Raw genomic sequence first — 14162 nt, 5'->3', positions numbered from 1 at the left:
AGAATAGCAACTTACCAAAGATTCATCTATTTCTTCATCTGATCCATCATCATCACTGTCCTCATCATCTTCTCTGACTCTTCCATATCCTACCAAGACAAATTGCATGTCCTTATTTGCACTTCAGAATAAGGAAATTTAACTGATTATTCATAACACACGTAAATATTAATCCCATATCATTGTGTTTCCAGAGATTCATCACTTTGCAAATATCAACTACACATTAAAACAGAATTAACGTTTAGGAGACGTAAGTCTCATGTTCAGTCTTAGCACCAACACTGGAAGGTCTACAACGTATATATAGGAGGACAGCATCAGCCTGTGGGATGATTGAGAGGCTGTAGCACCATACACTACATGCAATGCAAGATTTGGTACTGATAAAACAAAATCTTGCTTCTAGGGAGAGAAAACCTAGACAGCTACAAAGTGAGTAAGCCTAACCAGACAGCTAAACAAATTTATCTTCTGTCTTTAATACTGCCCCGACATTTACTTTTATAGCGCTCTGATAAGAGATTTATGCAGACTTTAACATGACATCTTATTTGTTTTGGTTATTTCTAAATATATTAAGCACCAGCAGGTTGTACGGCACTGTACAAGACATCAAGATATAAATACCTCTAACTACAAGGTATCTTTCAATGGCTTGCACCAAAGCCAGGGGATCTATCTTCACAGGTCCACCCTTCCACTGTTTCACGTTAGCACAATCTGGATGTCTTTGCAGCTGGCATTTTAATTGATGTGTGTTGAAAAATTTTAAAGCTTGGGATCCTCTGTTGAGAGAAAAACTCAAGATAATTTGTGAAAAAAGTTGCTACAGTTATTCTATTTTCTTTGTTCATTTCTATAATCAATGCATTACATACACACAAGATTCAGTTACAAATAATAGAAACTTTCAAATGTTCATACTCAAATTGACTCATTCTGGAAAACAGACTAAGAAATTTTAAGCTATCAAGGCTGAGGCTAATATTTTAAAACTCTGATGCTTAAAGCCAAGCACCAGAAGTCAAACTAGGAACCCATATAAAATGACTTGATTTTCAGAGGGGGCTGCATATGCTAAAAGGAAAGGATAAGGCCATTTGGATGCCCAAATCGAATGAGGCTTTTGGCACAATCTTCAAACGTAAATGCCGAACGTTTAGTCAGAAGTGGCTTCATCTTATTCAGTTTTGAGTCTCATTTAAATATGGAAGTATTTTCCATCCTTTTTTGCTGTTTTTTGTTTTGTACTGCACATTTCCCTTATCAATTCACTTTATCCTTATTGAGTTTTGCCTTTAACTTGCTGTTTTTTTGGTTTTTTTTTTTAAACACTCTGGTTTGCATCTGTTTTTTTCAGTATCTGTTTTATTTAGTTCTTATGTATGCTCCATCTTCTGTTTCTCTGCTCATTGCCGTACCATATACTCTCCATTTATCTAATTTGCAGTTCACTTCTTTCCAGATGATGCAGCTTGAAACACTAAGCCTTCTAGTGCTGCTCCTGACCTCCAAGTACTAGTGGAGGAATGGAGGCTACCAGAAGTTTTAAACCCTTTAGTACAGGTCTGGTCTACCAGGTACTTAGTAATCTACCAATGACAATTCTCTGCTAGACTTACCTTTCTAAAAAGGTCCAACAAATATTTGAATCAGAAATTGATAAAATTTGTATTTGTTCCACTGATTAGTCAAATTGCATGAACTGAGAAATTTAATGAGAAAATTAAAACATGCACCATTTACAATGCAAAATTTACTCCAAAATTCATAGGAAACTGCAGATTAAATTTATCACAGTATGCCTTGGTTAAAAAGGTATGCAGCATGTTGAATATTCCACACAAATCTAATTAAATACTTTGATTTGAAAGTAAACCGGTCTTAGGAGCCCTAATCTTCGACCAGGACTCCACTGTGCTAGGCACTGTATGAACAGAACAAAAGATGATGGTCTCTGCCCCAAAGAGAAAGTATCTTGGTATCTCAGATTTTGCTTTAAAATTTAATTAAACTCCACATATTTCCTCCTACTCCCAAGATAGATATCCACAGCAAAGAAGATACCATCCATTTGAAAAGTGTAATTCCCATTAGCAGTTAATCTTGTCCTTTAGCAAAAGTAGCATATTACAACAAATCTAAGGAGTTCCTAACACTAAGCCTGGACCAAAAACAGGCGAGAGACTTTCAGAGTTCCACACCCACCCCAGTAAAAAGTCTCCCCCAAAATCTTTCCATCTTTGCACACCTATGACACAGTCTTTAGCAATATAAACCATACCACTGACACACATTTAAACACATGCTGTATGACAACAGGAACTGAAGTCATTAATGGTAAATAAAAAGCATTGATTAGGACGTAATTAATAAAAAGATGTGTAATTCTCATTATTGAAGATACTAAACTTCCCAGATTATTTGCTAATTACTCCGACCAAATTACCTTTAAGGTTCTTATGCTAGATTATGGCAAATTAGATCTAGGACAGCCAATGAATGCTTGATCATCTTGCATTAGGAGCTATATTCAAGTACAGAAGTGAATTGAATATAGTCAAAAACCTTAATCGTTATAAAAACTTGTTGCTTAGACTCTGACTTGTACATAAATTTTACAGTATATTAATAATCTGCCTCAAACCAAGTTTAGAAGACAGACCTGGTACGTACAATACCAACTTTTCCATACATGTGTTTTTAAAATGGTTTGTGAGCAACTGTCACTCAACTGCATAATTACGCAAGAAAATTAAGTCTTCTTTTATATTATGCAATACAAACATTAGCATTGTAATACAAACATCACAAGATAAACTCTTCCAAAGTGAAATGAGAAAGTTACTTAGCTTATAGTAACAGGGGTCACATATCTCAATGAGCCTCCCATGTGCATTCCACTGTGGGTATACATGTGCTCCTGTGTGCCCTGAACTGGAGAACTTTGAAAGCAATGTCCATTGGTCCACACTTGCGCCCTGGCTCACCTCATGCTTTTGACTGAGGAGAAAAAGGGAGGGGTGGATTGACCACCTCGCCAGTTCCTTCTCTGTCGAGAATCAGAGGAGATCCAAAGCATAGGGGAAAAGGATGGCTGGTAGTAGAATATAGATAGGGAGCATGTCTCAGAGACCGTCCAGTTAATATAAGGTAACTAACTTTCTCTTTTTCAAGTGCTGGCTCCTATGTGTATTCCACTGTGGTGGCTGACAAGCAGTACTCAAACAGAGAGAAGGGCGTGAGGTCTTAGGTGCCAGAGCCAAACAAAGGACTGCTGTTCCAAAAGATGAACTGGCAGAGGAATCCTGTGCCTATCTTGCAAATGTAGCAGTCTCAAATATCAAATAGAGGCACCTCTTGAAGCGATGCCATAGATGTTGCTTGCGCTCTTGTGAAAAACACTTACTCCATAAGGAAGGGGATGATTAGACAGCTGATAGAGCAAAATATAGCCTGAGATTCATTTCGAGACTATAACCTGACCCTGGACCATTTCTGCTGAGGCAGCAAATAGTTTATGGGATTTCCTGATTGTTTTTATTTTCTGCAGGTAAAGGCTTGTCTAACATCAAGGGAATGGAGCCTCCTTTCTTCGGAGGCTGCATGAGGTTTTGGAAAGAACACAGGTAAGTGGATAGACTGAGTCAGGTGAAAGTCTACTCGGGGGGCAGGGGGTGAATTTAGGGTTTGAATGTAATGAAGCAAAGCATAATGACAATCCATGATCAATGCCCCAAACTCACCAGCCCTCCTGGCTGAGGTGATTGCTACCAGGAATGCAACCCTCATGGAGGAGAAGATAGACATGGAGCAAGAAGCTAATGATTCAAAAGGAGGTTTGGTGAGTACTGAGAGAACAAGGTTCAAGTTCCATTGAGCAGTATGCTATTATAGGCAGAAAGTACTGATTAAGCCTTTCCAGAACCTGCTAGACAGAGGCATAGGGTGCCTGATGTTGCTGTTCCCAAGTCAGGAGACCAGGAAATGTAGAAATAATGATTGGTGCCTGAGCAGACATGCATAGGATATTAGGGAACCAAAAAACTGTGTAGGCCAGTTTGGGGCAATGAAAGTAACTCATGATCTGTCTGACCAAAACTCTAGGTAGGTGGTGTAGCGGAGGCAAGGCAAAGTTCAGATGATCTGACCATGGAAGGTGTAAGATTGTCACCCTCCGAATGTCGACCTAGGGCTCCCGTGGAACAGTATATGTTGGATAGACAAACGGGTCCATGGGGGGCGGGAGGGGCCGGGGGGCTTCCCAGGGATCAAAAATGTGGTCGTGAAGCTTCCACGCGTGATTGACTGCAAGTTTTCTAGCACATTCTGGTTTCCTGGGAGGTAAACTGCTGACAGAGTAATCCAGTTGCCAATATACCAGTTCACAGACTGATCGCTTCTGTGTACAGGGCTGTAGAGCTCACGCCTCCATGTTTGTTAATGTAAGAGACTTGTGAAGTTATCTGACATGAGGGCATCGTGACCTTAAACAGAAGAAAGATTTGCAAGCCCTTCAAACTGCTTGTAGCTGTAGAACATTGATATGTATCCTGAATTCTCAAGATGTTCAGGTACCTTACGCTGTACTGTTGTCCATGTGAGCTCCCCAACCCAACAGGGATGGGCCTGTAATGATCATGCTGTCTGGTGCAGAGATGAGGAAGGAAAAACAGATGCAAAACTGATGGGGATTCTTCCACCATGACAGGGACTATACCACTTGGATAGGAACAGCAAACTAAGGTGCTAATGGACTGTCAGTTTGACAGGTACACAATTTCAAGCCATGCTTATAGGCAACAAAGTCAGTCCTGCTAAAGGTGATGTAAGTGCATAAGGCCATATGGCCTAGGAAAGAGAGGTTTTGATAGGCACTCTGGGGTTGATTATGAGCTGATCTATGGTGATGTTCATAGCCTGAATCCTGTTTCTCTGCAAGTAAGTCCTTCCAGTGATCGAAATTAAGGGCATCCCAATCAAGTCCAAAGCGTGTGCAGGGGGGAGAAGGTAATTTTTGGTGTTCATGCTAACGCTCAGGGAGGAGAGGAGTTGTAGCATTGTCAAAGTAGATGCCTGGGCCTCTTGGTATAACCTGTCAACAAGAAGCTAATTGCTGAGGTAAGGGAAGACTGAAACTATGGTATCTAATATAGGCTTCTATGACAGAGAACATATGGGGAAACTCACCAACCTGGGAGTGGTAGCAATGAGGAAACGGCATATTCTGTACTAAAAGTGCTCACAGCCAACTATCAATCTATGAAAGTGTCAGTGAGCGGGATAGATGTTCTTGTGAAAATAGGAGTCACTCATGCTGATAGCTGTAAGCCATGTCTTTTTATGGGGATAGACTTATAGATGCTAACATGACCCTGTGAAACTTGAGTTTGCCAATAAAGCACTTAAAATGGTCAAGAATAATGGTCTCCAATTGCCTCTCTTTCTGGGAACTAGGAAATATGTTGAGTAAAAACTACTCCTTTGTTACTAAAGAGGAATCCATTCTATCACTCCTCATTGTAAGCGTTTCCACTTCTTGTCCGAGAATGTTCTCATGAGAATGGCCCCTGAGAGGGGTGGGAAAGAGGGTTCTGGAGGGGTTGGGGCACAAACTATTGGATAGCTGGAATAGATGAAGCTGAGCACCAATTTGTTGCACTCCAGGTATAGAGAGTGTGCTAGACAACCCCCAAAAAGGCATGTGGGAGTTGGGAGGTGTTGCATTCAACTGTTTGCAGCTCCTGAGCTATAGTCAGTCAAACAATAATGTTTAGCTGAGGGTTGGGATTGGCATGAGGCACCCACTGAAAAAGACGTGGGAAAGTAGGTCTTTTGAGCTCTCTGCCTCTTATGGCATAGTTCATAAGGTCTCTGGTGGAAGAACTGCTCAGCCATCAGTCTAGCTTGTATTGTTGCCAGTGGAATGTTCTCTTTGTGGCAGGTGTATATACCTCCTGAGAGCAGAGGGTGCGCTTGGAGTCCTTTAAAGTGTGTAAGGACTTATCTGTCTTCCGATTAAACAGGTTCTCAACAATGTTCTGGACCCTCCCTGGGAAATCCCAAAACATGGAGCCATGACTCCCTATGCATGACAGTGGCAGTAGCCATTGCCCTGGAAGATTCATCAGCCGCATCTACTGCTGATTGGAGAGCAATCCTGGCAACCATTTTGTCTTCCTCTATGAGAGCCTAGAAATGAGCTCTGTCCTGCTGTGAGATACTATACATAAAGTCAGCAACTTTCAAGTAGTTCAGGAAGTCTCACTTAGCCAGTCCTGCTTGCTAATTTGTTATCCTGATCTACAGGCTAGAAGACCTTCCTTCCCAATAAGTTGAGACGCTTGCCCTCCTTATCAGTAGGGGAACAACAGGGGTGTTGCTGCCTAGATCTCGGTTGCAGCTTGCACTACTAAAGAATTAGGAGTAGGTTGAAAACACACATTTCACTCTCTTGGTTGGGACATATTACTGTTTCTCTGCCCTCTTAGTAGTAGGGGAGTAAGTAGCTGGGGTATGCCAGACCACCCTAACTGGGTTCAGGATGACTTTGTTAACTGGGAGTGCTATTCTACTGGAGCCAGAGGACTGAAGGATAACCCGGAGCTTGTGTTGAGGATCCTAAACCTCAAGAGGAATACACAGCTGCCCTGCTATTCTGCAAGAAAGTTCTGGCACAGTTTACAGTCACTGGGAGGCAGGAGAGAAAGAGAAGATGGAGACATCAAATCGTCACTTCATCCGACAATGAAAACAGCAATCTTTTCGGATCCGGTGAAACTACCACTTACTGCTTCTCCTCCTTTGAAGGATCCAGAAGCAGCTCCATTTGTCCCCTCAAAACCAAGGGGAGGGGCGACTCCCTAGAAGACCAGGTACGCTCTGTAGGATGGTATTGGTCCCATGGCCCTGAGTATGGCCAATTGGGTGAATTGAATGGGGGTTGTGGTGGTTCCCAAGGCATGGGAGACCAACGGTTCCAAGGCAGATGAGGTGGAAATTGCTGACCATGGTCTTCAGACTGGGAAGGTGGGTCTTGAAGGAGAAAAAGCATAATGGTTCATCAGGTGGTTCAGAATCTCCCAAGGAGGAGAAAACAGATTCCAGTTTCAACAACGGTACCACTGGAGGGAAATCATAGCCCAAAGATAAAATGAGAGACATACTACTTCCAAAGGCTGGCTCCCCTGGTGGTGTCAAACCTCTCTCAAAAGGGAAGGACCCAAAGGGGTGGGAGACTCCAGGTCTGGAAGACCTAAGATGTCTGCAGGAGGACTGTAGGTCTTGGCTTTTCCCCAGAGTGAGAGCAGTACTGGCTGCCCAAACTGCTGGAGCCAGAATAGAGAGAGAGAGTCTGTGTCACAACCACTGAAGACAAAGGTGGAACCATGGGTGATCTATGCTCTTGGCTATCGGTCTGTCAGTGCCAGTGCATCCTGGGGTTTGTGCTAGGGAAGTGCTGGAGGCATCGGTACTGCCAGATTGTGAACTACTGCTGACGGAGCCCTAGAGTTGTGGGCTTTCTTATCATGTCTCCAAGACTTACAACATACTCAATTCTCTTGGGCTGAGCTAGTGCTTGGTTTTTGCAGGGCTAGATCAGAGTTTTTCAAAGTGGATTTGGAGGAAGACAGACTTATGTTATGAGAACACTCCCTGCTCTCCTGACAAGACCCTGCTGAGGGATCTACGTGGGTAGCTTCCTTCACTCCTGATCTGGACATTGTGGCAGGAGACGCACGCCTTGCTGAGTCAGACTGATGTATGGGGACGGATCCCCCAGCATGTGGCCTCACAGCCTTTTACGTTATGTGCTTCCTAAGGCAAAGCTCCTGCCCTTCCTGGGCACAGATGGGGAACAAATGGCAAATACTAAGCCTTTATGTGACGTGGGCTTCCCCAAAGCAGTACAAGAAGCATTGGTGGTAAATGCTGATTGAGAAGAACAGGCAGGAAGCACAACTTTTGAAGCCCGGACTTGTGGGCATAGTTCAGTACCCAAACAGGGTATGGAGGGAGGGAGGGAGAGACGTGCTCACTGGATCAGGGAAAAGGACTCACCTCACTCAAAACACTAAAAACAAACAAACAAAAAACCTTTAAAACTCTAGAATATACAAATTATTTACAAATATCAAAGTATCTTTTTAGAGATAAAGCTGAAGCTTGGACACTAGAGGGTCTGCCCCAGACATGCAGCTGTGAGAAGGAACTGGAGAGACAGTGGGTCCATCCTGCCCCACCCTTTATCTCCTTGGTTGAGTACACAAGACAAGACAGGGCGCACGTGCAGACCACTGGACACTGCTTTCAGAACTCCCCAGTTTCAAAGCACGTGTACCCACAGCGGAATACTCGCTGGGACCAGCACTCAAAGAAAAATATTGATTTCTCATGTAGCAGTAAGTCCATTTTCCTCTGACTAAACTGAGGCACACAATCTTCAGTTTAGGTTTAAGAGAATTAATCCATTAACATGCCAAGTTTTTTATGCAGGAAACAAAGCAAGTTTCAAGAGTTTCAGTTTAAAAGTTTGTATGTAACTTTTATGCACCTCCACCTATAATTTATATTTTAAAATAGTCTTCTTGAGATTCCAGGTTCAATGCTCACTCACTATGGTTATATTTACAACTATTAGTTGAAGACAAACGCCAGCTGCATAATTGCTCCCTTTTTCTTTGAGGGAAGCCAAAGTTTTCTATTACCTCTTGAAACTTTACCAGCACTGAGACAAGTGCTAGAAACCAGCAACTTCCAGCAAAAAGGGGTTACCTGAGCATTAATCCTTACCTGCTCCCTGTTCCATTTCCACTTGGGAAATCATGCACTTTGACAGGAAACTGCTCCATCTGACTGAGACAGTTGTTCATTTTGTGGACTAATGCCAACAAGGGTGCATTTCCTACTGGCTCTAATCTTCCAAGAGATTCTTCTTCAGGAGGCTGAAGTTGAAGGTAACACATTTGTTATATTTTCTATTGAACAGCTTTGTGAGCATTAATATGCCATACAATGCAAAATAATTTACTTTAGCTATTAATGCACCAGTGTTCTCCAAAGCTGCTAAGTGCAAAAACGGACAGCAATACTTGTATATCATAAATTATTTGTTACCACCAGGTTCTCTTTACTGCATTTCAATAGCAGCACATTGTCACTTATTTTTTAAAAAGAAAAAAAAATCACAACTTAAATATGTTTAGATAATGGGCTTTACAAATTATTGCACAGACTGGTTCACGTGGACAACTGCTTAAAAACAGAGGTTGGTAAGCTTTTTGGATTTGCCTTACTACAAACACCTACCATATGCTAAAATATGCAGAGTTTTCTACAAACACACTCTTCCAAGTGTCCTTCATTTGATATTGAAGACTGGAATAAAATTGGCACATACTAGGTCTTAAAGAGATCTTATGCATTCTGAAACAATGTAACCATTAAGATTTTATTTTAAATGCCGTGTCTCTTGAAATTGCTATAAATATTAAGATGACCTAATAGTCAACACAAAGATAACCAAAACTGCCAAATGATTTGCTACACAGAACCACATCTTTACTTCTAAGTTTACTAGAACCCAGTAACAGCCTTACAGATTTAAAATATTCACACTCCTTCCCCTCCTTTTAGCTATGGGCATTAAATTTAATGGAAGTTTCAGATCATTCTTACACATTTTCATCTTTCAAATCGTGCTTTTCTTTGATGAGCCAAAGCAATCGCTTACATTACTCCCAAGAGAAATGAACAGAAAGTCAATTGCTATTGCCTGAACGTCCCCCGTCTCCATTATGTGCATCTTATCCAGTGGCTCTCTGTCTCCCAAGAGGCAACTGACCATTCTGGAAAATGTTATCACCTGTTGTATGGTACTTCCCCAGTGAGTACAGTCTGTATCAGAGAGGAACAACAGTAGCTCTGAACTTAAGCAGGCCACATGTTTTGTCTTTTTATTTATTAATGATTAAAGTTGTCATATTAGTAAAAGGCCAATGAGGCACTCTCATGCTCTGAAGGTAGGGAGGTTGCTGGACCTCAAACAATCATAAAGATATATATTACTCACTACATAAAAACACTAAAATGAAAAATACACTGAACTTACTGGAGAAGAAAAAAACACATGAAGGAACCTTTTTAATCTGACATCCCTGCTTACAGCATCTTTTTCACTTTTAGATGTCAAGTAAAGCAACAGCTGTTTAACAAACCCACTATGCTGGATTTCAAACGAGGAGACATCAGACTCAGAGACTATGCTACGGATTTCTACAAGGCACTCAGCTCCACCATCCACCTGAAAGAAAGTATATTAGCGTAAGGTTCTGTACTTTAGTACCCACAGCACAACACCCACAATTAGTATTGCCCAAAACAGTGATTTTATTTACATTTTCCTGCTGCTGCATGGAAGACATATACAAAAGGGGAAATAATGATTGAGAACTGTAGCTTACTACAGGCAAAGCACTGACAATTCTGTACTAAGTGAGTGAACTGAAAACACAGGAAAGTAATTTCTATAATTGCAGTGAGAAATCTTAGATGTTACTTGTAACAATATTGCAGTTTGTCCCATTTAGAAAAGGAGCCACTAATACAAAAGTTATACAAGGTGCTGTTGTGTGTTTTGCAAAATACAAAAAGGTAAGATATTTAATGTTCTGCATTCCATAACGTTTTCCCGCACCAGGCTGTGTAGATCACGGTTTCCAGTTTAAGTGTGTGTGTATTTTAAATTAACTTGAAGCCTGTGCCATACTTTCCAACAAGAATCTCAACTGTAACAGCTGCCTTGCTTTTAGGGCTGTCGAGGAGACAGATACAAGACATATAAAGCAAGGGAATTGTTTTGTTCTAAAACTAGAATCTAATTTCTGAGTGGATCCTAAATTTGGCCAGGATGAATGAGTACTACTACCTCATCAAGAAAATGCTAAGCTTTCGCACTCATCCCTCTGAAGTCCTAATCAAGCTACAGATTCTACTGTGAGATTTTCAACAAAATTGATCTGAGAGAAATGTAATAGTGCTTTACAGCCATTTAATTATAGGAATTTTAATAACTGAAAAAGTGCTATTTGAAAAATCACTAATGGGGAAAAAATAAGAATTGGAAATGAAAGTTAAGTCACTGAAGAACTTATACAAAAGTAAGGTTTTTACATGCTGGTATGATACATTTAAGTTTCTCAAATAGTACTGCTGCAACTTTAATTGCATACTAAAACTCCTTTGTTACAAGGTGGTGGCTCTTGGATAGCATAACTAGGATGGTGTTTGAGACACTATCTAGAGAAACTAATAAGTACTTCCTTATAAGCATAGCTATTCTTTTCCCACTTAATCATTTTCATTGCCTCCAAAACCCCTTCCAAATCAAGTTTCCATTTCTAACCTGGAGGTTGAGTTGTTCAGTTGCAGTGCAAAGTCTCTGTAATACATTTAGTGCAGGATTGCTTCCATCCATGTTCTCAGAGTTAAAATAACGCTCCACAAATTTATGGGCTTGTTCCTTAATCCAACCCTTAATTTTCTCTCTGCAAAAAAGTATACAAGAACAAGCTGATCAATGCATGCCACATTTAACATTTGCACACTAAGTGTGTGTACACACACACACAGTGCGCGCGCGCAAGCGAGCAGAACAAGTTCTCAGATAAGCAAGTAATACTTGGAAGATGGGGAGCATCAGTTCCCATGTATGCGATCTCGGACCACAATAAAATGCTCCTTCTCTCCAGGCCAAACCAGTGGGGTGCTAGAAAGCTCTCCCATGGCTTCCATTTTCTCCATAATCACAGTTCTTTCCCCGCCAGGTCTAAATTTTCCACTCACCAGGCATTCCTTTTTCCTACCTATTCTCTTTCAATTTCTACTCTGCTTCCTTTCCCTCGCCTTCTCCTCTACCTCTCAACTTTTCCCCCTAGATTCTCTTCCCCTGTCTTATTTTTTTCCTCTCCCACGCTGGACTCCATTGCTCGCTCTCAGCGTTTGACCAAAGAGGCTAATTACTGAAATTCAGGGCATCAAGTAACCCTGTTTTAAAGTAGTTTGATTTAATCCTTACTGAACAGAATTTTACTTCCTAGAACAGAATGTATTACATTACCTGTTGTTGGATATGGTGTCCTTTGAGGCAGCCCTTGCAAGACCACTGACTCCTGCTGTGCGTGCTGGTTCAATGTTGTTGCTATTGGACTGTGTGCTTAATCTCCCCCAAGTTTTAGGATTCAAGCTTGCCAAGAAGGAAGATTTAGGAGACTGAGTAGTTGTAGGGCTTTTAGCTTGGGGGGGAAGGGACAGTGAGAGAAAAGGAATGGGATAGAATTAAAATTAAAAAAACAAAACAAAAAAAACATTGATACACCCAAGTTTCCAAGAATCCTCTGGTATACTGTCAGAAGTATTTAGTATACATTAAATATTTGAGAGATTGCTGTGTTTTTAAAAAGTGATTAGTAGGCACAATGCGTGTCTTTTCATTTATCTAATAGTCTTCACGGACTACTTTGCAGTCTATTCTAAAACTAATTTACCTTGATTGTCTACTTTGTCATCATCTCTTGGAGGTGAATACTTTGGCCTTCTGGGCCCACGTTTTGGCAGTCGTTTTCTCTTTAAAACATCACTTAGTCGGCTGTCAAAAGTTAAAAATAAGCAGCATATTACATCTACTTCATACTTCATAGGGATGTGCTTTTTAAAAAAAAAAAGCCACCCAAATCTCAGTATTATGTAACTATGAAACATTTAACGGCTATCTTTGGGCACACACAGAATGGCAGCTTACCATTCACTTAATTTGGGATCAATATTCCCAGTTTCTGAATGACTAAGAACTTAAACATTGCACTTCCAAGTCTATTTGGTGGCATTATGACTTAAGACAACAGGCTGACTTAAGTCACCTTTCCTATTTTAATGTGCCAACGTATTTAAACCTCTAATATTAAAAATTAAATAAAATAAATTAATGGAAACAAATAAAATAGTCTATTGCCATCAGACATTTACAAGTTTCACCAAGTATAAAAGCAAGTGTTTTCACAAGGATTCCCTTTTTTGTGTTTCTTTCCCTCCTAACCACCTTCAAAAAGGTACCACACATGGCACCGACCATTCCTTTAGAGCTGGTCAACACTGTCCACAGAATGAGACTGCAGCCCTCATGATTTCGGCATCTTCTGGTCTCTTAACTATGCAATGCTAGGGTGTGCTGCATCTCTTTACAAAAAGATCATTAGGTAGCTAAATCACATTTAATACACAAAGAAAATTGACAAACAACAACTTGAACATTATGAAATTTTACTTCCTTAATGGAAGTACTAAATTGAAGTGCATTGTTTCTGCAGCAGCCAAAGTCAATCACTAGAACACTTTTTCCAGGATTTTTGAAGTGTTGGTAAAATAATACAGGAAACTTGAGTGAATATTACTTTTGTCTATACACAGGTAATAGGAGATCTTGATTATCTAATCATGAAAAATTATGTGTTATGTGAACAAAAATAAATCTAAGGTTTAAAATTTTGATTGTGTTGCTGATCACAGTGTGATGTTTACTTAACTACCGACTATAATCACAAAGCAGTGTAGTGTTCTTGCCTTAAGGGTTCATAAAATATTAATAGCTTTCAGCCTGATCTTTAATGATTCTGAGCAACACAACTACCATCGCACTCAGAGTTATGGGTCATTGCTGACTCTCAGAATCACGCCCTTTTTCAAACACACACACACACACACACACACACAAATTGAACACTTACCCCTGTGGACTCAGATCCAGAGAGTCTTCCCGGCTGTGTTGTAAGCTGGGAGACCCCAAATCTGCAGTTGCATTACTGGCAGAGGTGGCTGTCCCAGTGCTTATTGTTGTAGTGGTACCCAGAGTTCCTGATCCATTAGTGCATGCTTTTGGTGGGCTCGTCAGCAAAGCCTCAGATTCTGCTAGATTTTTCACTTGATGCATCACCCCTTTCCAAAGTTAAAAACAAAGTGTTTATGCTAATCTTTAGACATGCAACTCTTGCAAATATTGATATGCACCCCCTCACCCAATGATTGTATTCAACAGTATTTTGAAAGTATCCCTTAAACTTCATAGAAAATATATGGTTATTGTACTAGTTATAAGAAAAGGAGTA

The 14162-nt window shown here is 40.6% G+C and overlaps 1 protein-coding gene across 11 annotated transcripts in view; it reads right to left on the bottom strand.

Annotated features, from left to right (window-relative positions):
• Positions 1–14162, bottom strand: part of TRIP12 (thyroid hormone receptor interactor 12) — a 150797-nt gene that overhangs the window by 32959 nt on the left and 103676 nt on the right. For 8 of the 11 annotated variants that reach the window (XM_073359825.1, XM_073359822.2, XM_073359821.2 and 5 more), the window contains 8 exons: positions 13785–13992; positions 12549–12649; positions 12122–12296; positions 11408–11549; positions 10115–10306; positions 8797–8948; positions 631–803; positions 16–89 (listed from right to left, as the gene is read on the bottom strand). In XM_073359825.1, the coding sequence (XP_073215926.1) occupies positions 16–89; positions 631–803; positions 8797–8948; positions 10115–10306; positions 11408–11549; positions 12122–12296; positions 12549–12649; positions 13785–13992 (1217 nt within the window). Of the gene's footprint in view, positions 1–15; positions 90–630; positions 804–8796; positions 8949–10114; positions 10307–11407; positions 11550–12121; positions 12297–12548; positions 12650–13784; positions 13993–14162 lie in introns of those variants that run through there. The other 3 variants (XM_073359828.2, XM_073359830.2, XM_073359832.2) reach the window with 2 other exon arrangements.

The sequence above is a fragment of the Lepidochelys kempii genome, chromosome 9, assembly GCF_965140285.1.
Source record: "Lepidochelys kempii isolate rLepKem1 chromosome 9, rLepKem1.hap1, whole genome shotgun sequence".
Classification (NCBI taxonomy): Eukaryota; Metazoa; Chordata; order Testudines; family Cheloniidae; genus Lepidochelys; species Lepidochelys kempii.
This window is presented reverse-complemented; position numbering and strand designations above follow the sequence as displayed.